The following is a 27,108-nucleotide window of genomic DNA, read 5'->3' as shown; positions in this document are numbered from 1 at the left end:
ATAACATAACTTCTTCTTCCACATTGATCGTCGTAGAAAATAAGTGTTTCAAATGAACTATTTAAAAAAAATCCCAAATATTAAGTAATTATTTATTTTTGCAAAAAATCCAACTATAGGGGTCAATTAGATCAACTCTTGTTAGTTTTTAAGGTGTTCCAGTCCGATTGGACATTGTTTTTAGCAAATCAGTTGTTCTTTTACCGGTTTGACGTGTGATCTGATATGGTAGTTGTAGTCAAGTTACCTGACTTCACTTAATTAGGGAACAACATTTTTTTGTATTATGGATTCGTCATTATTGCCGCTACTTAAAAGTCTCTAACCACATACAAGCAAAAACCTAGCAATCCATGTTTAGCTGGTTACACTTTTGGCAAATTGAATCTTAAAATTCATGCTGGTATACTTCGTCCAGTATTTGTTTGATAATATATCAACTTAATAAGTTATTGATATGTTTTTTATATAAATAGGAGATGTTTGATTATTCATCGATCCATTTATTATATTTTTCAATTTAAAACACACTCGAGTTTTTAGCCAACCATGTTGATCTTTAGGTTCGTTGTCGCATAAAATATGCATCCATAAGTCAATGACTCATGAAAATAAGTTGCACATTTTGTTAATACTTTGAAGACAAAGGGTTATCGATTAGTTATTGTATCGCGATTCGCGAGTATGTTATTCAACACGTGTTCCACGTGCACAAAAACCACGTGTATTCTAAATCTTCCCCTTTTCCTTTCAAATTTAGAGAGAGAAACACACACAGACACACACAAAAGGTATGTGAGAGAGAGAAAAAACAACGAAGTTATCGTTCTTTATTCATCCATTCAGGAAGGAACATGATGAATTATTGACTTTGAATCGCATAGTTTCGTATCATTCACGCTTTCAATGGCTGCTTCGATATGCGTAGCCTGATCCTTCTTTTTGTTACCATGTTCGATGGTGTTTATTTCGTATATTCTTCCGATTCCGCGCAATGACATAGTTATTCGATTAATAACTCAATTCCCTTCACGATTTTTCAATCAATATGTGCGTGCATTACGTCTCTGTAATTGTACGTTTATCACCTTTTCGTCATTCTTCTACGAATTTGTTCATATACTCGATCAGGTTCTTTATTCAATTTTGTTTCTTGTTTGCAGGGGTTAAACCGTGGTTTACATGGGGAGATGCAAAAATGTTGGATACTTTTTTCCTTTAAATAGTTTTCAAATTGGGTAATCAACATTCTCAATTCGACCTATACTTGATTTCATACTTTTCTTCTTTTAGTTTCTGTTAGGGTTTTGATTTGGTAATTTACGATTCCAATCATCATATCATTGTTTGCTTCTAGGGATTTGCAATCATATCTTTCTGATCTTACCCTTTTCTTGGCGCCTGAAAGCAAGACATTTTACATACTGGTGGACAATCGACCATGGCTGGAAGATTTAGTCTCTGGTCCTGCACAGATATGGCAATTAATGGTTACAAAGGTTAACAATTCTCTTAATCGAATTAACTATTAACTTTGAAGTAAATTTTCACTACTTAATGATTCAAGATTCTTTCTTTTGATTACATATTCAGTCCAGAATGTCCCCTTTTGCAATTACAAAAGGTCGAAAGGATAATAGAGATAATCCCGACTTCAGTGATCTCAATTATTGTTCAACACCTTCAAGCCGAGCTCAAAAGTTGAAAAGATGGTTGTCAATGTCAACACTTTCAAAAAAGAGGGTGTTGCTACCTGTAAAGAAACTCAGGAGTTCCTTAGTTGAAAACAGCAAATTGCATAGAACCCTTTATGGATTTATTGTTTTTGAAGTTGTGTGGAAAGATGTTCGTGGTGTCAATTACTTGAATGAATTGCAGGTATTTTCTTTACCTATTTCTGTATTTTTCATTTTTTTATTAATGGTGGACAAATGTTTATAAGTGTGTTTATGCAATATGAGCAGACTGATACATGTCTTGCTTTAGAAGCTAAATCCATGAGAAGATGGGAATTCGATAGTATTGCTCAAGCTGCTAAGTGCATAACTTTATGGCTTCCTGGGACTCCATTTGAACGTCTTCTCTTGGAACAACATCTCAATTCTATGATAGGTAAACATTCACATTCACAATTCAAATACATCTTAAATGACCATTTTACCCTTACACAAACGTATTTATTTCCAGGAGAAGCATTTCATGATGCGGGTACCGATACCCCTAGCACATGTAGTTCAAGTGATGACGAAAACATCTCAAAAATCGAAGTATTATTAGAAGATGATAATCCATGTAGTCCAAATCACTCTGAAAAATTAGAAGATCAAACAAATATTTCCAACACACCCCCTCCAAATATCAATAACGATGAAAAAAACCCATATCCCGAAAAATTAGAAGACCAAACAAATATTTCAAATTCACCCCCTCCTGATACCGACAATGACAATGACAATGACAATGACAATGACAATGACAATGACAATGACAATGACAACGATAATGATAATGACAATGACAATGACAATGACACTGACACTACCAGCTGTCAGATACCCTCTCCATCTCCAAGCGAATGTGTAGAATCAACCGACCCTGATCAATACATAGACGTACTATTATTATTCCGTTTTAACGATCTTCACCTTCCATTTGAATTACGAAAAATAATAATGTCGGATTTAAGATTACTTACATTATTAGAAGCCGGACTTCCATCTTGGGTTATTTTCTTCCAATCTTACCCTGTATTTTGTCATCTGTACCGACCATGGATGTGTCCTTTAGCACGTGCGTTGTATGTTGCGATTTCGTTTGTAACGGTTGTAATTGGCTTCTATGACTTGTACAAAAACGTACCACTTCTTAAAGCAACGGCTTCCCGTTTGTTTGGACCTTTGTTTGATTGGATAGAAACATGGGAGATGGTGTCTAGGATTAAGTATTTGGGTACGATGTTGTTTTTGCATAATGCGGAGAAAGCTATCATGTGGTTTTTGATGGTGACGAGGACGATTCGGTCACTTGTTTCGGTTCTTACGCAACCGTTGGTTGCACCGGTTCTTTTGATTTTGGATGTTTTGTCGCCGTTGTGGAACGTTGTTATCGAGTTTGGTGATGGGTTGTTTTCAATTGTTGGGATTCTTCTAGAAACTTCTTGGAATCTAGTTGATAGTCTTATTGATGTTCTTTTGCTTCCGATTTGGTACATCTCGTCCGTTGTTTCCAATTTTGGTAACGTACTTTTTTATTACATTTTGGGAAATTATAGAAAAAAAACATTATGTTTTTGGGCAATTTTACCGTTTAACCATTTATATTTATTATATAATGTGACACATTAAATGTCACATCATAATCATTTTTGTGATTATAAAATTCTTTCCAACTAAATCATAAAAACTCAAAAGTTTTTTTTTTTTTTTTTCAGTTTAATCATGTTAACTTGATATAACATGTCAAAATGATTAATTATGAAACGTACAAATGAAACCTCGTATAACAATTACTAGTGAAATATGGTTGATTTGGAAAAAAAAATGTCTTAATTTTTAATGATTTGATTGGAAAAAATAAATTATTATTAGTTAAACCGCAAAACTGTCGAAAATATATATATATATATATATTTTTTCTTTTGTAATTTTCCATTGCAACTTTATTAAACTAGCGCCATGGTTTGAGTGATATTGCTAATATTTTAATTTTTGCCAATTTTTGCAGCAACAACTGTTATGTCCCCAATATTCTTGTGCCTTTGGGGAGCAATCTATGCACCAATTCACCTCATTCTGAAATTATCCAATTTTTTGGGATTTATATATAAATACATGTATAATTTTGTTGGAGGTATATGGCTGTTTATAAGCAGTTTTGTAAAAGTTGCTTCAACTGCTGAAGCAACTGTGAAAACTTATGAAGTTTCCATGTGGCGCACCCTCTGGAACGACCTTTTTTCTCAGGTGGTTTTTTTAAATCTTTTAATTTGTGTTTTATTTATTTTTGTTTATAAAATATACTAATAAGTTTTTTTTTACTCGTGGAATTATCGTTCTTGTTGTAGGTTTTTCGTGCTATAAAGAGCATTTTATATGGTGTTGCTGCGTTCTTTGCAGCTTGCAATAGACACAGACTAAGGTCAGATTCAGAAAAAAGTAATGATAATAATTAATACATTGTTAATAATAATAAGAAGTTTAGTTTTGTTAAAATTAAAATCCCTTAGGTTTTATCCCCTTTTATTCCTTTCGAAAAAAGTACCAAATAATAGGAGCTTGATTGAAATGCTTTGAAATTGTTTGAATCTGCAGTATATACAACCATTTACGGGAGTTTATACGAAGACTTTATCAGCCTATTCAAAGATCAGAGGTCTTGAATTCTAACAATTTATATTTATTGGAGTTTTGAAAATGTTTTTTTATGAATTTTGTTTATTTTGTTTACAGCCGGAATCGAGGGAACGAAGGATGTTACCTAATAAAAGCACGAAACAGAGTTGACAAAAGCTTATTATAGGTTTATCAAGAATTGTATATTTTGTTGTTATAGAAGAAGATTTAATGATAGGGAGATGTATATATAATGGTTGAATTTGTATATACTGTGTACTCTTTTTTATTTTATAGGAAGATGTAAATATAATGTTAGGTCACTTCACGATGTATCAGTATAAACTTGACGTATTTTATAATACTGAGATAGAAATTAATAGAAAGATAAATACGTAAACAAGACATATATGACCCATTTTTCTTCGTAGTGTAAAGTCATGTAAGATATATTATTGTAACACACTCATAAATCAACTGAATGGATGGATTTTGTGGTAGATATTCTTTAGCGATTTCTTTAGCTTTGAATTTCACAATTAGAGCTTCTTCAATAACCATTTGAGTGCATTAATATTCTTTACTATTCCGTTTACTTATTATTTATCAATCATGTAAACATGTATGTAGTATTACTTTCTATGCCATAATCTTAATAACATGTCATGTTTATCCTCCTTAATGATATTGTAAAAAAATGGCAAACCGCACTATCTGAGTGGGAGATGTCAACCTGTCTTAGGATCCATATAAGAGATCAATCGTAAAACACTAGCAATATTTTAGATGTGTCAAAGTTTGAATCATGAACCTCCTTAATGATATTGTAAAAAAATGGCAAACCGCACTATATGAGTGGAAGATGCCAACATGTCTTAGGGCCTATATAGAAGATCAATCGTAGAACACTAACAATATTTTATATGTGTCAAAGTTTGAATCATGAACCTCGTTAATGATATTGTAAAAAAAATGGCAAACCGCACTATCTGAGTGGGAGATGCCAACCTGTCTTAGGGCTCATATAGACGGTCAATCGTAGAACACTAGCAATATTTTAGATGTGTCAAAGTTTGAATCATGAACCTCCTTAATGATATTGTAAAAAATGGCAAACCACACCATCTGAGTGGGAGATGCCAACCTGTCTTAGAGCCCATATAGAAGGTCAATCGTAAAACACTAGCAATATTTTAGATGTGTCAAAGTTTGAATCACGAACCTTCATTATGGAATTCCACTAGGGGATGATATTATATATTTATAACTTTATTGTTTAATTATTAAAATGCTTTCAACAATAACTTTTGACTTATGCATTGGAGATTGTTTTTAAAGATACTCTTTTTTATTTATTTGACATGATAAATAAGTTTTAGCAATGATAAATTATTATGGTTGCTTTTACATCAAACAAAATTTTATTAAACAACTGAATTATATATAAAAAACTATGGAGACATGTGAACATAAAAACATTTACAAAGAATTTAAATCCATCATTAGGTTTTGCAACCACTCAAACCAATTAACTTTAATTTTAACGTTTTGATAAACATTTATTTAAACAAATGCTTGAAAATCCTATAAAAATGCGTACTTCATTTGCTTTTAGAGCTCAAACAAGACCAAATTTCTACATATCTACTCCTAAAGGGTAGTCATACATACAACTTCCAAACACTCTAGACCGCTTTCACCTATAACCCTATAAAAATACATATTTTGGATGTGTCAAAGTTTCAACTCCTATCCAATCAACACAAATTTCGTAAAGGTTCAACTTGTGAAGGTTAATTTTATTCCTTGAGGCTAAAAAACCAAGACAAGACACAAACAATGTTAATCACATTATCATACGGCCAATATCCTTATAAAAATAACATCATCCGCATAAAAGAAATGATAGATCAAAAATCTATTATTAGCAACCTAAGCTCTACGCGGAAGACCATTTGTAAGGATATCTTCAATTCCGATACGTAAACCTTCCTTCAACAAAACCAAAAGGAAAGGTGAGAGAGAATCGTCTTGCATTTACACCCTTTTTAAATTAAACTCATAGGTCGGGCTAGTGGGATACCATCCACAAGAACCGAAGTGTAAGAAGACAAGAGGCACGCTTTTATGCAAATTCCTTCATTTTTTAGGAAACTCCTAAAATCCCCCATATTGTTATACGGTTATTTCCAACTAACTGAACAATATATTTTTCAAAAGTCAACCTTGAAAAGCATAAAATTTTCCTCTTATTTAAGCGATTTCATTTACCATTAGAGGCCCTTCTAGAATCTTAGACCTTTTTATGAGCTAAACTTTATATGAAAATCCAAAAAGCTAATAAGCCTAAAACTCTTAACAATAACAAAGGATTCGACAATATAGGAATTTAAGTAACAAATGATGCATTACAAACACCGCGTGTGTGGTTTGAGTCTTGAAATTGCATTACAAAATCTACCACATCTTTCTCAAGTAAGACTGATATCCTTTAACAAAATTAGTGGAAAACCATCAAACGCTTCTGTCTTTCACCACCACACAACCACAACTAGAATTTCTTGAGTTGTAAAAGAAGCATCATAGCTTCTATTAGCTGGAAGAAATCCATCATATGCAACAATCAAGTTAAAAACAAGCTTTTTACTTGAATGGGCTTTTTAATTTTACGATTATTCACTTTAAAATCTACATTCCATTTCTTAACACATTAGCTTTCAACATTTTGAGTTTTAACTTGTGAATGTTTACATTCAATTCTTCACCACAAACTCACCATTTTAGCCTAAAAAAATTAAAACATACAAAACCAACACAAGATCATGCCAAACAATATAGCAAACGATTTGATGACAAAATCCAAAATCTTCTCAACAAAGTTACATCCATTTTTGTTCAAAAAAGTGTCTACTTAACTCTCAATAATCAAGAAAAATACCAAGTACACAAACTAATCGGAAAATCCCAAAATCTGTTTTTTTGTTCTTTTCTAATTCATACGCCTGATGAGCTCATTAATGAAATCTTCACGATTACCAGCATCACCTCCTTCAACATAATGATTCCTCTTCTTCTTCATCCCTCCCAATGGAGCCTTCAACTTAAATGGCCATAAAAAGTTGTTGGCTTCCTTAAAGTGGGGCCCAGCAGTAAGAATCTCATGAATCAAATCCTCAACACAAATAATCCCATGTTTCCCAAGACCCTATAATTAATTAATTACCACCACACAAATTATATCATAAACCAATTTCATTAATAAAATATTTAAAAAAAAAAAAAAAAAAAAATTAAGTGTCACCTGTTCCACAATGGAGTTATCTGTCAATGGAATCCTCTGCTTGTTTAGCTTCCCATACCCTCTCTTGTATATCAACTCCTTCACACTCTTCAAATTCGGGTATCTGAAAAAGAAAAATGAATTTTTAAAAATAATAATAAGAATTTTGTAAAATGAAAACTCGATAAATACCCGTATGTAACATATGGTTCCACCCTGTGTAGCATATTCAGTGTTGCCTTGTTGACTTTCAAGAACACACCATTGAATATCTGTATGATAACAACAAAAAAAAATTACAATTTCAGTCCCTGAGTATAGCTGATTTTTTCAATCATGGTCCCAAAAAGTTTCATTGGTTTCGGATAAAATTTAAAAAATTCAGGGACCAAAAGTGAAATTTACTTTAAGAAGTAAGAATAATGGAACAAAGAACATCACCTGTCTCAAACGCAAGAGCTGCAAAATCTTCTTGGATTTCGGGTCCATGGCATTGATACTGAATGTTTAGAAAAGATGGGATTTTAAATAAAGAATCAGGTGTTGTTAATATTAGCAGAATTTAGTCATTTACAGTTTTGTAATAATGCATACCCACGAATCCTAATGATGAACAGCATCTTGGCTTCTGGATTCACATAAAATCCACCCTTCAATCGTGCCTCACGTTTCAGCTGAATCAATTCCTTTTGCTGAAATTTATAAAAAAAGATATATTAGTTTAAGATTCAAAGAGATCAGGTGGATAACAATGGGATATGAATTATATGATCATGTATATACCTGAGCTTCATACTCCTCACTGTATTTCTTGGCCCTGTTGAATATCAACTTCCTGTTGGCAGCATTCTTCTTCTTCAAGGCTTCAGCTTGTTGGTTTTTAGCGACAGCCCATTCCTCATTTCTCTTCTGCTTCTTCAATACAGATTCAGGAACCAATTGTCCTGCCTTAGCAACTTCAGCCATTTCTTCAGACTACATGAATAATTTATGTTCATTAAATAAGCCAGCATAAGATTTTTCGACTTAAGAACAACATTACAGTGATATTTTAAGCATTCTTAATACCAAAATCGAAGATACAACAGGTAATTGTTCATAAATCATAATTCACGTAATCTGAGATGTAGGAACAATAACTTCAATGGTTGAATGATGCTCGCAAAATGGCTGTCTTATCATAAATTCATTGATAGAGATACCAAATCTAAGAGAAAGTTCAATAATTATGTTCAAGTCACCTGATTACAAGCAAAGAAAAGAAAAACATTTCGACTTTCGAGGGCAAAACCAACAATTTCCGATTAAGCATTACAGTAACAAATCTAAGCATTCAAAATACCTAAATCGGACAAATCACATCTCGAAAGTAATATAAACAACAAAATGCGAGATTAACACACGCAATACCGTTATACTTATCCATAGATAATGATTCTGGTAATCAAACGTGTAAGAATCACAGAAACGCTCATTGAAGAAGAGACTTAACAAGCATGCGGATCATATGAATGTAGGATCTTAAGAAGCTTACCAACTGGAAGTCTGAAAGCAGCGAGCAGGCGAGTAAGGGGGTGTCTCTTTTCTATGGCAAGTTGTTCTTAAAGGCGCAATGAAGATTAGGGTTTTGTGGGGTTAGTTTAGTGTTTTACAACGAAGCCCATCCAACAGCCTGGATCTGGACTTATGGAGCAATAAAAATTCAACAATCGTCAATCCGGATAAGTTTGTGGGCTTAAGTTGAAATCCAACGGGCTTTTTTATATAGTAGACTGGATATTGTCATTTGTTTCTAAAAGGTGAAATAAACAATATAAATACATAAAAAAATATTATTATTATTATTATTATAAATAAAGTGACCAACCCTTATGAATAGCTCAATATGTGTTGTTTAGATTTTGGTCACACTATTTCGAGGGTTTGCCAAGTTTAGTCCCTTCACCGATCGATTATATCATTCTTCTATCAAATAATTTTTCAGTTCCTTCCACCACTCCCTACATTCTCCAAACTATTGCCTCAATCCTCCATAACTCTCAGATGTTTACTAATCGTTCGTCGCCTCATAAATTTGTCTTTGTTCTGGACTCGGTCCGTCTAGGTCACGGAAATCTTCGTGTCAACTGACCTTCCAGTTCCTTCCTAAGCGAAATATTGGCGTTAATCAACCCAATGGATATGTGAGTCCCTTTCTAATCAATCTATTCGATATTGGGTTTCAATCCCTTTCTTCCAAAGGGATTTTAGTTTGTGCTCTCATTAAATGATGAAAAACATCATGTCAAGAGGCCTTTAGATATTGAAGAATTTGTTCTATTTGTAAACAAATTTAAGGTAACGATAACATAGTTTTAGCTAAGGTTTCCATTTGACACTTGTATTCAAACAAGATTTTCACTTTGCAGATGAGAGTTCAAGGTCAATACCACATGTACAAATATTTTCTTAATAGGTTGAATAAGTATATCCAACATGTTTGGAATCAAGATTGTTAGATATTTTCTTCTTAAACCTATACTTATGTAGTTCTTCATTTGTAGGGTGAGGATGTTGTGTACATCTCTAAACATGGGTCTGAAAGTAGATTACAGAGTTGTTGGTCTTTGTCTCCTCAAGTGGAAATTGCAAGTGAGACGAGTCTGATGTGTCATTAACAAGCAAGTAGATCAACATCTACCATCCATTCTATTTTATTTGATATATAATATTATAACACAATTAAAAAAAAAGTATTACTCGCTTAACTGTTGGCCTTCTGTTTTTGGAAATGAAACTTATGTTAGTATCGAGTATGAAGCTTCTTCAATGTTGTTGTACTAAATGTAAGAAAAAATGATGGTGAATGGAGGTCAAAATTCTATATTTGTCAAAATAATTTCTATATAGTGTAGGATACACTTTTGTCCCATGTTGAGGTGATGTTTTTGGATTACGTCCAATAATGAATCCATTTGGAGTCTGCAACCTGCCTCTGCAGCCACAAGTCATGAAGGTTAGCTCCATTTCCGATATTTAATCCATAACTCCGATCGGATCTTCCTTTCCAGTGAAGGTCAATGGTTTGCAAGTCAGAAAATCCTTATACTTACATCTCATTCCATCATTCCTTCCATTATGCTTGTTTTGCCTAACTATCGGTGGGTTGGCTTGACCAACAAATCCACTAAAGTTTCCACCTTCCGAGTGCCCTTCATTCACTTCGGGCTCTTCCACTTGAATTAACAGTTCTTCACGATTTTGTTGAAGCAGACGTATCGTTTCATCCATTTGACGGTCCAACATCGTCTGAATCATCAATTGTACACCGGCCATTGTTATCGGCTCATGTGCTGCTGCTATGACAAGTATTTGCTCAATCACTGGTGGTTGATTCCTGTTTTCATCAGCATTTCCAACTCCACTTCTTGTTCTCACCATTTTTGATCTATACACCGAATAAGGTGAAATTAGATCCTTATTCACGATAGATATTCAAATCATTCTTATCACTCCGAAACGTTTACATGCTAGTTCTAATATTGTAGACATACGCTTAGAATCCTAAACACATAAGGTTTCCAGATCCGGTCGGCAACAGACCATAGATCCGAACAAATAATAGCACCAATATAGCTATCACACAAAACATTTAGCACATACAAGTATTTTAGGCATCATTCCTAAAATAAACTAGTGTTTGTGTCAATTTAGGTGCACTACCTAACATATTTTAGACACACTGCTCACAATCATTACTTAGCATTCTAAGTTTAAGTCTAGAAATTTCCTACAAATTCCTAGTTCGCTTAAACTAATGCTCTAATACCAACTGTGACATCCCCATTTTCACGCCCAGAAAAGACCGATTTGTTTATGCTTTGTTTTATAAAATCAGTGTAATCTTTTAACGAAAACGGTTGCGGAATTTGTTCCTGAAACAAGATATGATAATAACCTATCAAAACATTTATCAACGAGAATGTATTTTCATTTAATAATAAAACCTCGGGATGTCATGTTCCAATACAGACATATAAGCATAAACAGAACTTACATTCAATTACACTAATGATTTATCTCCTTTAAATCTCTCTGTGAAATATGTCTTCGTATCGATACCTATGATACAAAGAAAACTGAGTGGGTCAGGCTTGGGAGCCTAGTGAGCATATAGGGTTTTCATCTCACAATGTTATATCATATATTTATAAATATAGAACATTCAAACTTGTACAATTTCACCATATAAAGGCAACTCTTATCCCACCCCATCGATCCTCACAACGATACGATCTAAACTCTCGTATCTAAAATTTTCCTCTTTATCTGATCCCTACTCATAGATCTAAAACTATCCTCTTCACCGATCAATAATCACGGATCTAAAACTAACCTTTTTCACCTGATCCATACTCACGGATCTAAAACTACCTGATCCATACTCACGGATCTAAAACTAACCTCCTGATCTGATCCATACTCCTGAATCAATAATTGTACTCAATCCATACTCCCGGAATAAGGACAATTAACTATACCCTAATCTTGATCTGATCCATACTCCCGGATCAATAACTGTGCCCAATCCATACTCCCGGACTAGGGACAATTAACTTAGTCTTAATCCATACTCCCAGACTAATAACAAGTTTTATCTCTTTACCTGATCCATACTCCCAGATCTAAAACTAACCTCTTGGTCTAATCCATACTACGCTGAATAACTAGATCAACAACAACAACATCGGGGCCTCTCATCTGTTTATCACACATCAAGTATCTACCAATGTTCTACCCAACATATTAGTAGATAAAAAATATATATTTTTATACATAGTTTAAAACCTGTATATCATTCTCATTCAATACCTATTCCACATAACAGATGAGGCACACCCACATAACATGTATTTCATAGAGAATAAATTAGATCTATGAGATAGAAGAAAGTGAATATACATTCACACACATAACAACAAAATTATACACATAACACGTATTTCGTATAAAATACTTCATAGTTATGCGTTAGAAGAAAGTAACCACACACACACTTCATTAGAAGATGATCGGACAGCACTACGACTTGTAGAAATAGTATTCTTCGGTAGATCTGGAAGATCTTCACAAAAACCGCGCTCCTCGCGGGCAGAGCTTCGGCTCGGGAATCACACTTATCGGGATCTTCGGGGCCTCGGGACTTGCTCCGGGGCTCAGGAATGATACTGGGGCTTCGGGATATTTCTTGCACGAAAAACGATGCAAAAACGCGAGAAAAATGGAAGAAATGAGTAAAGAAGTTGGTTGCCCTCGACACCCTTTTATAGAGGGCTGGAAACCCATTTACGTTGGGCGTAAATCTACATTACGCTGGGGATAATGGGGATAAGAACGCTGACTCCCCCCCCCCCTGGATAATATCGGATATTTTTAATTAAATTTAAATACCGAAATTATTAAATAAACTTCAAAAATTCATATCTTCCTCATACGAACTCCATTTTCGACGTTATTTATATCCCCGCGTAGGTGAGACTACGCTCTACAACTTTCATTTAGATTTCGTCGGCTAATTTTGATTTTATTTTTATTATTTATTTTTAGTAGGTCGGGATAGGAAAACCCCGTTATAAATTCATAACTTGTTCATCCGACGTCCGTTTTCGCCTTTCTTTTTATCGTTTCACTAAAATTAACGATATCTTCGATTCTTGTTTAGATTGTTTTGGCTAAAAACAGCTCGATCTCAAATCGAGTATTCGGGGTGCATACCGCTAAGTCGAAACTTAGAAAAATCATAACTTCATCATACGAAGTCATATTGGGACGTTTTTTTATGCACGCTTATGGTTTAACGAACTCTACAACTTTCGTTTAGATTGCTAAGGATAAATATCAATCTAACGTAAATTCAGTTTTTACGTCATTCAGCGTCGTGTCGGTTCTGCCGCGAAACTTCGACAGATCATAACTTCTTCGTTATAATTTGGATTTCGGCGTTCTTTATATGTACGAAAACCTTGTAACATATACTATAACTTAGTTAAGATTATTCATTCTAAATAATCTTTCATCAAAAACTCATTTTTGATGCCTATCGTCTCTAAAATGACTAGCCCGGATCTACGGGCGTTACAACATGTGAGGCCACGACATGGTAGCATGTCCAGCTGACGTGAGCCTTTGACTTTGACCAAGTTTGACCTAATGGTATTTTGGGTATTTAGAGTGGTAATTGAGATTGGTCGTTATTTGATTAATATGTGATCAATTGAGCTGACATTTGGAGTTGTGTTTTATTTAGAGATATTTTTCAGACCAAGAGGTGAGTTTTACCTCATTGTACTCGTGGGTCGAAGGCACCAATGTCGGCTCACTAGTTTTGGTTATCTTTTAGTATAGGGATGTCATAGGGACTGTATGTGGTCATGTAGGATAGACTGAGGTCTCTTTATCTATGATCTCCTGTATGTTTGTAACACCCATAAATTTTTACTCCAAATTTAAACTTTTCAAGCATAAATAAAATCAGATAGTAACAGTTTACAAGATTTTTTATCAATATCCATCAGAGTGTCCCAAAACAACATCATAAGGATGAGGAGTGGTACGGTCACGCCTTTGCCTTGCCATGAACTCCTCCTGAAGTACCTAAAACAATAAACTGCAAACTGTAAGCCCGAGGGCTTAGTGAATTACCCCCAAAATACCAATACCACGTTGAAATACCAAATATGTAACCACAAATCAATAGCATGCATACTGGGCCATTGGTCTGACTAGACCGCCCTCCAGGGCATACAACCTACTGAATCTACACCGAGCCTTCGGCATGACTGGACCGCCACGTGGGCCTACAGTCTCCCCGGACCACTCATAGGGTATGTTGGCCTTCAACACAAAGCAGGACCGCCTCAACCCAAATCAACAAGCAAATAACCATGTGCGCATACAAACATTTACTGGCATATACAAAACATCGAACATATCTATCTCACTGATTACCACACATAGAAATCTCTCATAACTAGATCACTGACCTACCAAGTCACTAACATAGCAATCCCTACGGATCATAAGAACATAACATATAGTCCATCATGATTCTGATCTAACAGATCATATCCACATGTAGCATACCATAACGATAACAACTAAAGGGCCGACCTTGGTGCCTTAGACCCTATCGATATAGTGAGGATAACTCACCTCGTAGATGTCGACTCGAAAGGTAAACTCCAACTCTCGGATCACTTAACACAGGCTCCACCACCTATTACCATAAAACAACATACTCATAAGTCCTTAACCTTTTAAGGTACTCCATAACCCACTAGTCAACCCATGATCAAAGTCAAGTCCTCAGTCAAGGTCAACAGTCCATGTTGACCTCAACTTGCTGAGTACCCTCGGCTACTCGCCGAGTTCCTTGAAGCACATTCCAACTCACCGACCATCGGGGTGACTCGTCGAGTTGCTTCGATTCTCGATCAAACTTTAAGGCCATCTGTCGAGTTTCCTCCTTGCAACTCGACGGATACACATGCATACATCTCCTGTAGAAAACTTATCCGACTCGTCAAGTTGTTCTTCGACTCGTCGAGTCTTATGGTAATCTTCATCGGACTCACCGAGTTGTTCTTCCAACTCGTCGAGTTCACAACCATCTTCATGTGACTCGCCGAGTCAACCTTGCGACTCGTCGAGTCCATTCAACCCTTTTTCCATACAGACATGATTTAAGCCATGCAGCGGCTCCAAATCACAGATCCAAGCTTCTAGGGCATGCTTACCACGTAAAGTTGCAAACTTTACATGCATGCATGGCTATAAAGGCTCTAAATGCATATTTTTAGTTCCTAATGGAGCTTCATGCTCAAGAGGGACCTCAATCATGACCAAAATTGTAACTTTATGCTTTTAGAATCCAAGGAGGGTCCAAATCTGAAGTTACAACCTCAGATCTAGCCCATAGCTCATCTTACCAACTTAATATTCCACAAAACCCCTAAAACTCAGCCAATAGAATAGATCTACAAGGAAAAATTGCGATTTGGGTACCTCTAGAAGATGGTATTTGAGATAAGTGTTGATTTCCACACTCTACTTGCTCCAATCTCCTTCTCCTCTAAGCTTTCTCCCTCCAAAAATCCTCTTTTCAAGCTTCGAACACATAATGGGCACACACACGTATTAGGGTTCTCAAGGACTTTCTAGAACTGTAAAGAGGCCGAAGGGAGGCTATGGTTCCTTTAAATAGGGTGCAAAACCCCGAGATTTAGGGTTTCATCTGCCAGCTCCTACTCGCCGAGTCCCAATATGGACTCGTCAAGTAGGTCACTTAACTCGCGATCCCACCCCGCTGCTACTCGACGAGTAGGGAAACCAACTCGTCGAGTAAGGTCTAACCCAAGAAATCTTATTTAAAACAGTACCTGAGAATCGGGGTGTTACAACTCTCCCCCACTTGAACTAGACTTCGCCCTCAAAGTCCACTGGAATAAACAATGTCGGGTAATGCTCGCGCATCTCCGGCTCCGGCTCCCATGTCCACTCGGATCCCCTCTGATGTTCCCACTGTACATTTACTAAAGGTAATTCCTTGTTCCGCATAATCTTCTTCTTCCTTTCCAAAATAGCCACAGGCCTCTCCACATAGTTCAGACGCTCATCGACCTGAATATCATCCAACGATACCACTGTCTCATGGTCCATAATGCATTTTCGCAATTGCGAAACATGGAATGTGCTTTGGATCCGGCTAAGCTCCTCCGAAAGCTCTAGCCTATAAGCCACCCTGTCAACCCTGACAACAATCCTGAACGACCCAATGTAACGGGGACCTAATTTTCCCCTCTTCATGAAGCGGATCACACCCTTCCAAGGCGAGACCTTCAGGAGAACCATGTCACCCACCTGAAATTCCAGTTTAGATCGGCGTCGGTCAGCATAACTTTTCTGCTAACTCTGAGCGGTCTGCAAACGCTGTCTAATCTGTTGTATCTTTTCGGTAGTCTGCAGAACTACCACTGTCCGCCCCATTACCCTGTGCCCAATCTCACCCCAGCAGATTGGGGTTCTACACTTCCAGCCATACAACAACTCAAAAGGCGGGGTGCGAATACTTGAATGATAGTTGTTGTTGTAGGCGAACTCTACAAGCGGTAGGTGAGAATCCCAACTCCCACCAAAATCAATAACGCATGCCCTCAACATATCCTCGAGGGTCTGGACGGTCCGCTCACTTTGCCCATCTGTCTGCGGATGGAAAGCTGTACTAAAATGCAGTCGCGTACCCAGTTCCTCATGGAACTTCTGCAAAAAAGGAAAGTAAACCTGACATCCCGATCGGAAACGATAAAATCTGGAACCCCATGGCGAGAGACAATCTCGTTGACATACATGTTGGCCAATTTCTCTGCCGACGAACTCTCCCGTATGGCCAAGAAATGTGCATTTTTGGTCAACCGATCAACGACAACCCAAATAGCATCAAACCCCAATTATGCCATTGTATCCAATTGTGCTACCGTATGCAACTGCGCCATAAAATCCAATTATGTCATGAGAATGCTACAAATGCTCAAGTCAAACTTAACATATAAGTTTTTTAAAAACATTATATATATATATATATATATATATATATATATATATATATATATATATATATATATATATATATATATATATCTTCGTTTGTTAAATTGAAAATTGAGCATTTAGTTACGTCGTCATCGTCATATATTAATTTTTAGTACCAAAGAGCATTTGGTCTAACAATATCAAAATATTACCCACGGGGTTGAAGATATAATTTAGACGGATTTGTGTTTGTCGTTCTAAAAATATGTTAACTCTTAGTGAATTAATTATTTTAATGAATTTATTAACATTTTAAAAAAATACAAATAAAAAGAAAAAGGAATACCGAAAAGCCAAAATATCAATAGCTTGGTTGGGCAGTTAATCGCGTGTTATAACGTTTCACGGAGGTGTAACAATGCGATTTACTGCAATTATAGTCACCACTATAGTGACGCTACAACCGTTATCTGAATAAATTATATTTTTGAACTATTTTACATAAATAAAATGTTTTTTGTGCCATTACATTGAATAAAAATGTTTTTTCTTAGGCCAAACTAAAATATTGATTAAGTCGACTTCCACTCATACCATATATGTATTGTCTTATTAATTGTATTGAAGACTTAAAGTATTAGAGTGTGATTAATTATCAAATTGCATAATTTATTTTGTTGATTATTATTGTGTTGAAGTAAGATTAACATGTTAAATATGACATGGATAACATGTCTTTGAAGTATGATTGATTAAAGTAAGATTAATATATATATATATATATATATATATATATATATATATATATATATATATATATATATATATATATATATATATATATATATATATACCAGAAAAGTTCCGATATTTTGGGAAATTTTTAATAAAGTCTAAAAGTTTATTTTTTGAATAAAAAAGTTCTAACCTTTTCACCTTTTGAATAGAAAAGCCCAAGAAACTAGTTAATTTATTCACTTTAGCCCTTTTTGATATGTTCAGCAGGTTATGAGACCAAATTGTTAATTTTTCGAATAAACGGGATTTTTTTCCAGATTTCGTCAAAATTTTTATATAATGTATAAACATATTTTTTTACATATCTAAATCAAAATTTACGTATTTGTGTATTTATTATGTTTTTATATGTATATATTTACGTATTTTTATGTATTTTATATGTATAAACGTATGTTTTTTTACTGATTTATATGTATTTTAAACAATTTTACATATTTTTTTAATGTATTTTTATGTGTATTTTTTTTATGTATTATGTATTTATATGTATTATGTATTTTTACGTATTTATGTATTTTTTAAGCTTTTTATATAGATGTTTATGTATTTTAAATGTATAAACATATTTTTACGTATTTACATCTATTTTTTAGTATTTTACATATTTTTTTTATGTATTACGTATTTATGTATTCTTTTAAGTGTTTTATATAGATGTTTTTGTATATTTATGTATTTTAAATGTATAGACGTATTGTTTTATGTATTTATATGTATTTTTTTAAACTATTTTACATATTTTTTGTGTTTTTTTATGTATTATGTATTTATATGTATTTTTGCGTATTTATGTATTCTTTTAGTTTTCTTATATAGATTTTTATGTATTTTTATGTATATTAAATGTTTAATTGTATTATTTTTATCTGTTTATATATTTTTTACGTAAAAATAAGACACTTTAACATTTAATGTACATAAAAATACATAAACATATATATAAGAAAACTAAAAAAATACATAAATACGCAAAAATATATATAGATACATAATACATAAAAAACACATAAAAAAACACAAAAAAATATATGTAAAGTACTTAATATATATATATATATATATATATATATATATATATATATATATATATATACGTAAAACAATACGTTTATACATTTAAAATACATAAATATTCAAAAACATCTATATAAAAAACTTTAAAGAAATATATAAATACATAATACATAAAAGATATGTAAAATACTTAAAAATATATATAAATGCGTAAAAAGTACGTTTATACACTTAAAATACATATAAATTTATATAAAAAGTTTTAAAAAATATACATAAATACGTCAAAATATATAAAAATACATATAAAATCATAATATATAAAAAATAACACATAAAAGTACATAAAAAAATATGTAAAATGGTTAAAAATACATATAAATAAGTAAAAAAAAATACGTTTATACATTTAAAATACGTAAATGTGTACTTATAAAAATATAAAAAAATACAAAAATACGTAAAAATAGATATAGATATGTAAAAAATATGTTTATACATTATATAAAATTTTTGACAAAATCTGCAAAAAGTTTCTTTTATTTTCGAAAAATTACAATTTGGTCCCATGACCCGCTGAACAGGTTAAAAAGGACTAAAGTGAATAAATTAGCCGATTTCTTGAGTTTTTCTATTCAAAAGGTGAAAAAATCAGGACTTATTTATTTAAAAAATAAAATTTAGGATTTTATTAAAAATTTGCCCAAAATACCAGTATTAGATTATTTTGTTTTAACTATTTATTGTGTGCATCTATGATTGATTCTGAACAAATCATTTTAGTTGTTTTAAAAAATTAATTAATGCATATTAAACGTTGAAGATATAATGAGTATTAATTAAATATTAAATGTTTAACAACCATTAATTATTTTTTTAAAACAACTAAAATGATTGATCCAAAATCAATTATAAATAAATACAATAATACATCGATACAATAAATAATAAAAACATTTGAGCCTACACTTCTCTCTATCTATCTCTCTCTATATATATATATATTCTCCAAAATAAAAATTGCCATACATCTCGTTAACCGTAACTTCAAATTGGTCGATGATTGCTATTATATTTTTAATTGCGATAATCTGAAGGCAAACTTTAAAAAAAAATTGTATTTCATCAGTTATTTATTTATTTTTATGGTTTCGTGTTTAACTTGTTTAACAATTATAGATGGAACGAAAATACATTTACTTGTGTAGATAACATGAGCTATAAAATAAGGACCTTAAAATAATAAGAAACAAAAACAATTTATCCATTTTAATTGTGATGGTAGTTGTGATCACTAGCCGCGCACGTGATAGGTTGGCATTCACAAGAACTTGCCTTCTAACCCACCCGTTTCTCACGCTTCTTACCCCAACCCCAAAACCCCACCACCTTCAAACCTCCTCTCTCTCTGTTCCTTCCCACTTCGCAATGTACTTCCTTTCCCCATTCCCAATCCCACCAGACATCTAGAAATGTACTCCGCCGTTGCACCACCATCTCCGCCGCTTTCTCCCGTCGACACCCTTCACCAAACCACCACCCTCCTCTCCACAATACTCCCGGCGTCGTCCTCCGTCAACTCCTTCACCGCCCGTTGGCAAGTTATCCGTTCAAAGCTTGTCGTTCTCAGCTCTTCATTATCAAGCATTTCCGATTCGACTCACTGGTCGGAAAATCATATCCTCCAGACGTTACTCCCGGACCTCTTATCCACCCTCCGCCGTATCCAAACCCTATGCGACCAATGCACCGATTTCAGTTACAAAACTGGGAAGCTCCTTATGCAGAGTGACCTTGACATGGCAACCGGTTGGCTATCTAAGCAGCTTCAAGACCTTGATTTGCTCATCCGCTCCGGCGTCCTCTGTCATTCAACTGCGATTGTTCTCTCTCAACCCGCACCTGGATCTTCTTCAGAAGATTTAGGTTTTTTTGTTAGAGACGTTTTCACTAGATTGCAGATTGGGGGAGTGGAGTTTAAGAGAAAGGCAATGGAATGTCTTGTGCAATTACTTATCGAAGATGAAAAAGCTGTTAAAGTTGTTGCGAATGAAGGTAATATAAGGTATTTGATTCAGCTTCTTGATGTTAACGATCTTAGTGAACAAGCGGTGTCTGCTGTATCGATTCTCGCCTGCGCAAGCGAAGAATCTAGAAAAACGGTTTTCGAGGAAGGTGGATTAGGGCCGTTGTTGAGGATTCTGGAATTTGGTTCTATTCAATTGAAAGAAAAGGCGTCCATTGCCGTTGAAGCAATCACCGGCGATGTTGATAATGCGTGGGCTATTACAGCGTACGGCGGTGTTCCGATACTACTTGATGTCTGTAGATCTGGATCGTTAACTGCGCAATCACACGCAATCGGCGCTATTATGAACGTAGCGTCAGTTGAAGACGTGCGTGTTTATTTATGCGAAGAATCTGCGGTTGCGGTGATGGTTCAGCTACTTGTTTCCGGCTCCGCGGCTTCACAAGAAAAATCGGCTAACTGTATTGCGATTGTCGCTTCATCGAGCAAGTATTTCAGGAGGTTGTTGATACAAGAGAAAGGATTGGAAAGCCTTTTAAATTTGCTTCACAGATCATCAAATCCAGATACATTAGAGTACGTATTACGTTCAATTCACTCACTCTCCACTTCCGATTCTGTTTCCCGATTGTTATCCTCATCATCGATTTTCATAACACAAATCGCCGAATTCATCGAGCAAGGAAATCCAACTCTACAACAAATATCAACTTCAATATTAGCTAATTTGTGTATTACCGATTCTAACAAGCGTGGAATCGCCGGATGCATGGGACCTCTGGTGAAGCTTATGGAATCGGCTAAACCGGTAGGGTTACAAGAGGCAGCAATGCAAGCATTAACTTCTCTGTTGTCGGTGAAACAAAATCGAAGCTTTTTTGCGAGAGATGAGAAGAGCATGATGAGGCTAGTTCATATGTTGGATCCGTTGACCGAATCGGTTCCGAAAAAGTTTCCGGTGGCGGTTGTTTATACATTGATGACCGACGGAAGCAACACCTGCCGGCGGAAGCTAATGGAAGCCGGTGCCAACAGTTACTTGCAGCGGCTGAGTGAAACGGAGGTCGTCGGAGCTAAGAAAGCGTTACAGAGACTTTCCGGTAGCCGGCTGAAGAGTATTTTCAACAGAAGTTGGAAGGAGTAGAAACCTAAATCGAACTTCCTCCCAAGGTACTTTCGTGACACTTTTCGATAAAAAAAATATTTTTATCACTTTGCCCCTCAAAATTTGTGAGTAAATAAAAATTAGATAATTTGGCTTTTTCGTACCAAAACATTTTTATTTTCATTTTTGGTCCTTATTTAAGGTTTTTATAGTAAAATGATGATTTTAGTAATTTTTGTAATTTTGTTCCAAATTGATACAATCATTCTATTTGTAACAAGGGATAAAGAAAAAACCTTAAACAAGGATACAAAAGAAAATGCACATGAAAACTTTATAGAACAAGAATTAAAAAACGTTTGATAGGTGTTGATTGAGTCAGATTTAACTTCTTACAAGGCAAAGTAAGAAGCATATAAGAGGCAATAAGATCGAATCAAAGCTTTATAATTTATGGTATAAACAGTCTGAATCTGATACAAGTAGGGATGAGCATATGGACCGAGGAACCGGCCGGAACCGGTACCGGAACCGGTACTGGAACCGGCACCGGAACCGGAACCCGATGGAACCGGTCGGGCCGGGACCGGGACGTTATTTTTATGGATTTTTGGAACCGGGAACCGGTAGGAACCGGAACCGATATAACCGGAACCGGTAGAACCGGCAAAAACCGGTAGAACCGGCAAGAACCGGAACCGTATGATGCTATTTTTGAAGGATCGGTTCCAACATTTGAAGACACGACAAAAACCGGTAGGAACCGGGAACCGGTAGAACCGCCGGGCCGGTTTGGTTCTTGATTTTGGCCGAAGCCGGTTCCCGGTTCCAGTCCGGTTCGGGTCGGTTCCGGCCGGTTCGGTCCTTTTGCTCATCCCTAGATACAAGCATATTCAATCTTTTATCAGATCCAATAAAATACATATCAAACAACCTTAAGCTATGGTTCCAGACCAAAAATGTAATTTAGTCTAAAAACTAAATGTGGTTTGTAATATTAATTTATCAAAACTTGGACCAAAACGTCAAATAAGTGGCAACCATAGGGACCAAAACTGTAATTACTTTTTGATTAATTTGTTAAAAGTAGATTGTTATTGAAGTCGGCAATTTAAATATAAATAACTTTTATTATTGTTATTGTTGTCACGTGGGCGTCGGTTTCCTTCATCATTTATGTCTATGCTTTAACGTGAATCGTGATCAATTAGGCATATTCGGGAATGCTTTGTTTCTAATTTATTTTGTTTTGTAAATATGAATGATTTTGTATCATGATATACCTCTTTCATACAACATTCTATTATCTTTGAAAACAAAATAATTTTGTAAAACATTTTTTTATTGGTTTATCTAACATAACCTACAATAATACTTATATCACTTTGTTACAAATGTCAAACATCACTAGTTAAATCTTCAAAACAAACTTGAATTAAGAGGTCAAAGTTTTTATTTTTAATAAAAAAAAAAACTTATAATTCAAGTCGCTTCAAGAAGCTTTTTTATAGCTTTTAGATTTTAGATTTTATGTGATTTTATATATTTCAAAAGCTTAAAACTATTTTGTCGAATATTTCGGCACATGTAAAAAACAAAAAACTTTATTTTATAACATAAAGCTTTTATTTTATAACAAAAAGCTTCCGAATCAAAAGCTACTTCAAGTAGCTTTTGAGATCGTTGAAACTTAGTTGTGGTTTTTATGTTTTTTATAATTTTCTATATTTAAAAAACTTACTATTAATTTTTGTGAAACATTTCGACACAAATAAAAGCTCTAACATATCATAAATCTCATCTTTTGTCTTGTAGGGGCTTTGTTTGGGTGAAGTTCACAAGGTAACAAATCACAGTCAACTAGTTATACACATGGGTGAATATCTACGATAAATAATAGTATTATACTACTACATGTATTTTAATAGAATAAAAAATATATAACATGTAAATTTTGGTCACAAGTTTTAGATAGGATATTCATTTTTCATTTTTTTTTTCAAATAATCTTGCATAAGCCCGGTTAATGGAATTTAGGAGTATTTGGAATAGGGTTGTTACTTCTTTTTTACTTTAATGATGATTAACTTGTTGTAGATGACATTTTGCTTGTTTTTTACTTTAATCATTCACTTGTAGATGTATATGATCATATTCATCTTGTACATATATTCCGTTTTTTTTTTTTTTTTTTGAACGTGGACAAAGAAAAATAGATGTATACCAAAATGTTGTATGGAAAACATAGATGCCTAAAGTTAAGAACATATTGGTGTTGTAAAAGGAAGTTATGTAAGTTGAGTTTAGAAATTGGTTGGATAAATAAGATCGTGTAACATTTATATTTTTCTATTTTTTTTATGGAATAATTTGTTCATGATGCTTTATATATTGTGGAGTATCAAGTACCAACTTTAAGATTTGATTGAGTGTTAGAATGAAGACAAGTTGAATATCATGAAATTACAAAACTAAGAAATTAGACTGAAAAAATGAGTTGTGTTTGCGAAAGGTCGGCAAGTATTTATGGATAGCGGGTCAAGGTCATGGAAAGAACATGTCGCCATATAAGAACTTTGTGCGATGTATTGTCATTTAGTACTCCACCTAACGATATTTCATATTTATGTAGAGGGATAAAACATAAATTCCATAGAAAAAGCATGAATGTTGCATTTTTGTTGAGTTGTAGAGACTATGATGGTAGAGGTCAAAGATGTCCCAAATTGGACTTCAATGATGTTGGTGAATGATATAAACATCAAACAAGGGGTGAACTATGTTAGTGTTACACACTCTTTAGAGTAATTTTATTTTTCTCTATCTAACTCTATATATAGAGCACAATGTAATTGAATATTGACCTCAGGATTTGTTTGTTAGTGAACATAACACAATTATCCTAATCATGTGAACCATGTAATTATTGTCTTCTTTACTTTTCTTCCCATTTTTGAATTGTATACTTATCGTTTGAATATATATGTAACATCTTAAGTTTCAAATTAAAATTTTCATTTTAATTAAAAGCAATCTTTCAAATTTCATTCCCAAAAGATAGATAAATAACAATTGTTAAGTTTTGATAAATTGTAATAAAAATCAAAGTAATAAAAGATAGTGAAATCAAATGTACGGAAGTCTCCAAAAAATATCCATGGATGCAATGCAATTAAGTCGCGTCTTTCCCCTTACTGTAAGAACAACCTGAAATATTTAAATTTGAACTAGTAAGCACAAAACTTAGTAAGTTTTATAAAATATCACATACCCATGTGAATGCTATAATCTCGTTATAATCTTTCATGCAAGTGATATGCCCCCATAGTCTTTCATACATTAGCTATGGGCCCCTTCATCTTTCATACAAAAGATCACAAAATAGACATGTCAATGAAATGAGTTTGGAGTGAATAACCCTTGATCTAAACCCTTATAAAAAATTGAAAACATAATCGACCCCATTGTAATAACTCTTAGGTATTGAATGACAAAATCCATGCCCGCAACCACCGAATGAACAAATACCCAACCCATTAACCCAAACTTTTATAATAGTAAAATTACATAATTTTGATGTGTGCCAGAAAGTAATATTCACAAAAAAAAAAAAAATCTACTAAAACAAGAATTACATTACTTAATACTCAAAATCCTAATACAATATTATATATATATATATATATGGATGAACCTAACAACTACAAGGAAGTCATGACATGCCTAGAGTCTACGAAATGGAAAGAGGCTATGGACAACGAGATTCAGTCTATATATGACAATCAACTTTGGAACTTGGTTGACAATGTACCAAATCGTAAGACGATCAGGGTGCAAGTGGATCTTCACGAAGAAGACCGACATGGATGGGAAAGTACACACGTATAAGACACGATTGATTGCAAATGGCTTTACTCAAACTTCCGGAGTTGACTATGATGAGACCTTCTCGCCAATAGCGAATATTAAATCTATAATGGTTATGCTAGCATAACTGCATTTCATGATTATGAAATATGGCAGATTGATGTCAAAACCACTTTCCTTAATGGGAAGTTGGCTGAAGATGTTTACATGAGTCAGCCAAAGGGTTTTGTCAATGCAGAGCACCCTAATAGAGTATGTAAGCTTGAGAAATCCATTTATGGATTGAAACAAGCGTCTCGCAGATGGAATCTCTGTTTCGATGAGAAAGTCAAAGAGTTTGGATTTTCGAGAAGCAAAGATGAGTCTTGTGTATATGTCAAAGCCGGTTGGAGTATAGTTAGCTTTCTCGCTTTATATGTGGATGACATACTGCTCATATGAAATGACGTCCCAACCCTGCAGGAGTTTAAATCCTAGCTTGGGAAGTGCTTCGCTATGAAGGACCTCGGAGAAGCCGCTTATATTCTTGGGATAAGGATATTGAGAAATCGGAGTAAAAGACTAATATGACTTAGTCAAAGTACTTACTTGGATAAAGTGCTAAAACGTTTTAGCATGCAAAATTCCAAGAAATAGGAGTTACCAATCCAAAGCAATACCAAGCTGAGTAAGACTCAAAGCCCGAGTACCGAAGTTAAGATAGCAGAGATGAGCAGAGTACCTTATGCTTCCGTAGTTGGCTCAATCATGTATGATATGACTTGTACTCGCCCTGATGTGGCCTTCGCTTTGAGCATGGTCAACAAATATCAAGGGAAACCTGGTAGAGCACATTGGACCGCAGTAAAGAATATTCTTAAGTACATCTGGAGGACTAAGGAATGGTTTCTTATCCTTGGTGGGAGTGATGACTTGAGAGTGCGAAGGTATAGTGATGCTAGTTTTCAGACTGACCGGGATAATTTCCGTTCGCAGTCGGGCTGGGTCTTTACCTTGAATGGAGGAGTAGTGACTTAGAAAAGTTCCAAGCAGGAGACCGTAGTTGATTAAACGTGAGAATCAGAGTACATAACAGCGAGCGAAGCATCGAAGGAGGCGATATGGCTAAAGAACT

At 34.3% G+C, this 27,108-nt stretch overlaps 3 protein-coding genes across 6 annotated transcripts; 2 read left to right on the top strand and 1 right to left on the bottom strand.

Moving 5' to 3' along the window:
• Positions 1–775: 775 nt before the first annotated feature.
• LOC145018354 (uncharacterized) lies at positions 776–4,659 on the top strand. Of its 4 annotated transcripts, none has more exons than XM_078976251.1 (10): positions 776–1,050; positions 1,164–1,238; positions 1,358–1,499; positions 1,594–1,878; positions 1,965–2,112; positions 2,188–3,234; positions 3,724–3,962; positions 4,064–4,137; positions 4,311–4,371; positions 4,449–4,659. In XM_078976251.1, exons 2-10 carry the CDS (start codon positions 1,183–1,185, stop codon positions 4,500–4,502), a joined length of 2,106 nt encoding a protein of 701 aa, XP_078832377.1. In that variant the 5' UTR covers positions 776–1,050; positions 1,164–1,182; the 3' UTR covers positions 4,503–4,659. The 4 variants fall into 4 exon arrangements, with proteins under 4 accessions (XP_078832377.1, XP_078832376.1, XP_078832379.1 ...); XM_078976250.1 differs by having other exon boundaries at positions 776–1,075; XM_078976252.1 differs by lacking the exons at positions 776–1,050; positions 1,164–1,238 and having other exon boundaries at positions 1,389–1,499; positions 1,599–1,878.
• A 2,495-nt stretch (positions 4,660–7,154) lies between these two features.
• On the bottom strand, positions 7,155–9,266 carry LOC145017104 (large ribosomal subunit protein uL30w-like). Its single transcript, XM_078975185.1, has 7 exons — positions 9,146–9,266; positions 8,395–8,586; positions 8,206–8,303; positions 8,053–8,110; positions 7,804–7,883; positions 7,633–7,735; positions 7,155–7,536 (listed from the first exon to the last, which is right to left on the bottom strand). Exons 2-7 carry the CDS (start codon positions 8,575–8,577, stop codon positions 7,321–7,323), a joined length of 738 nt encoding a protein of 245 aa, XP_078831311.1. The 5' UTR covers positions 8,578–8,586; positions 9,146–9,266; the 3' UTR covers positions 7,155–7,320.
• Positions 9,267–20,342: 11,076 nt separating this feature from the next.
• Positions 20,343–24,204, top strand: LOC145014928 (uncharacterized). The gene is made up of 2 exons (XM_078973373.1): positions 20,343–22,192; positions 23,943–24,204. Exon 1 carries the CDS (start codon positions 20,466–20,468, stop codon positions 22,164–22,166), a length of 1,701 nt encoding a protein of 566 aa, XP_078829499.1. The 5' UTR covers positions 20,343–20,465; the 3' UTR covers positions 22,167–22,192; positions 23,943–24,204.
• Positions 24,205–27,108: the final 2,904 nt, after the last annotated feature.

This window comes from Lactuca saligna, chromosome 9 (genome assembly GCF_052625555.1).
Source record: "Lactuca saligna cultivar CGN05327 chromosome 9, ASM5262555v1, whole genome shotgun sequence".
Lineage (NCBI taxonomy): Eukaryota > Viridiplantae > Streptophyta > Magnoliopsida > Asterales > Asteraceae > Lactuca > Lactuca saligna.
Note: the sequence above shows the minus strand (reverse complement) of the source record. Positions and strands in the feature narration are given on the sequence as shown.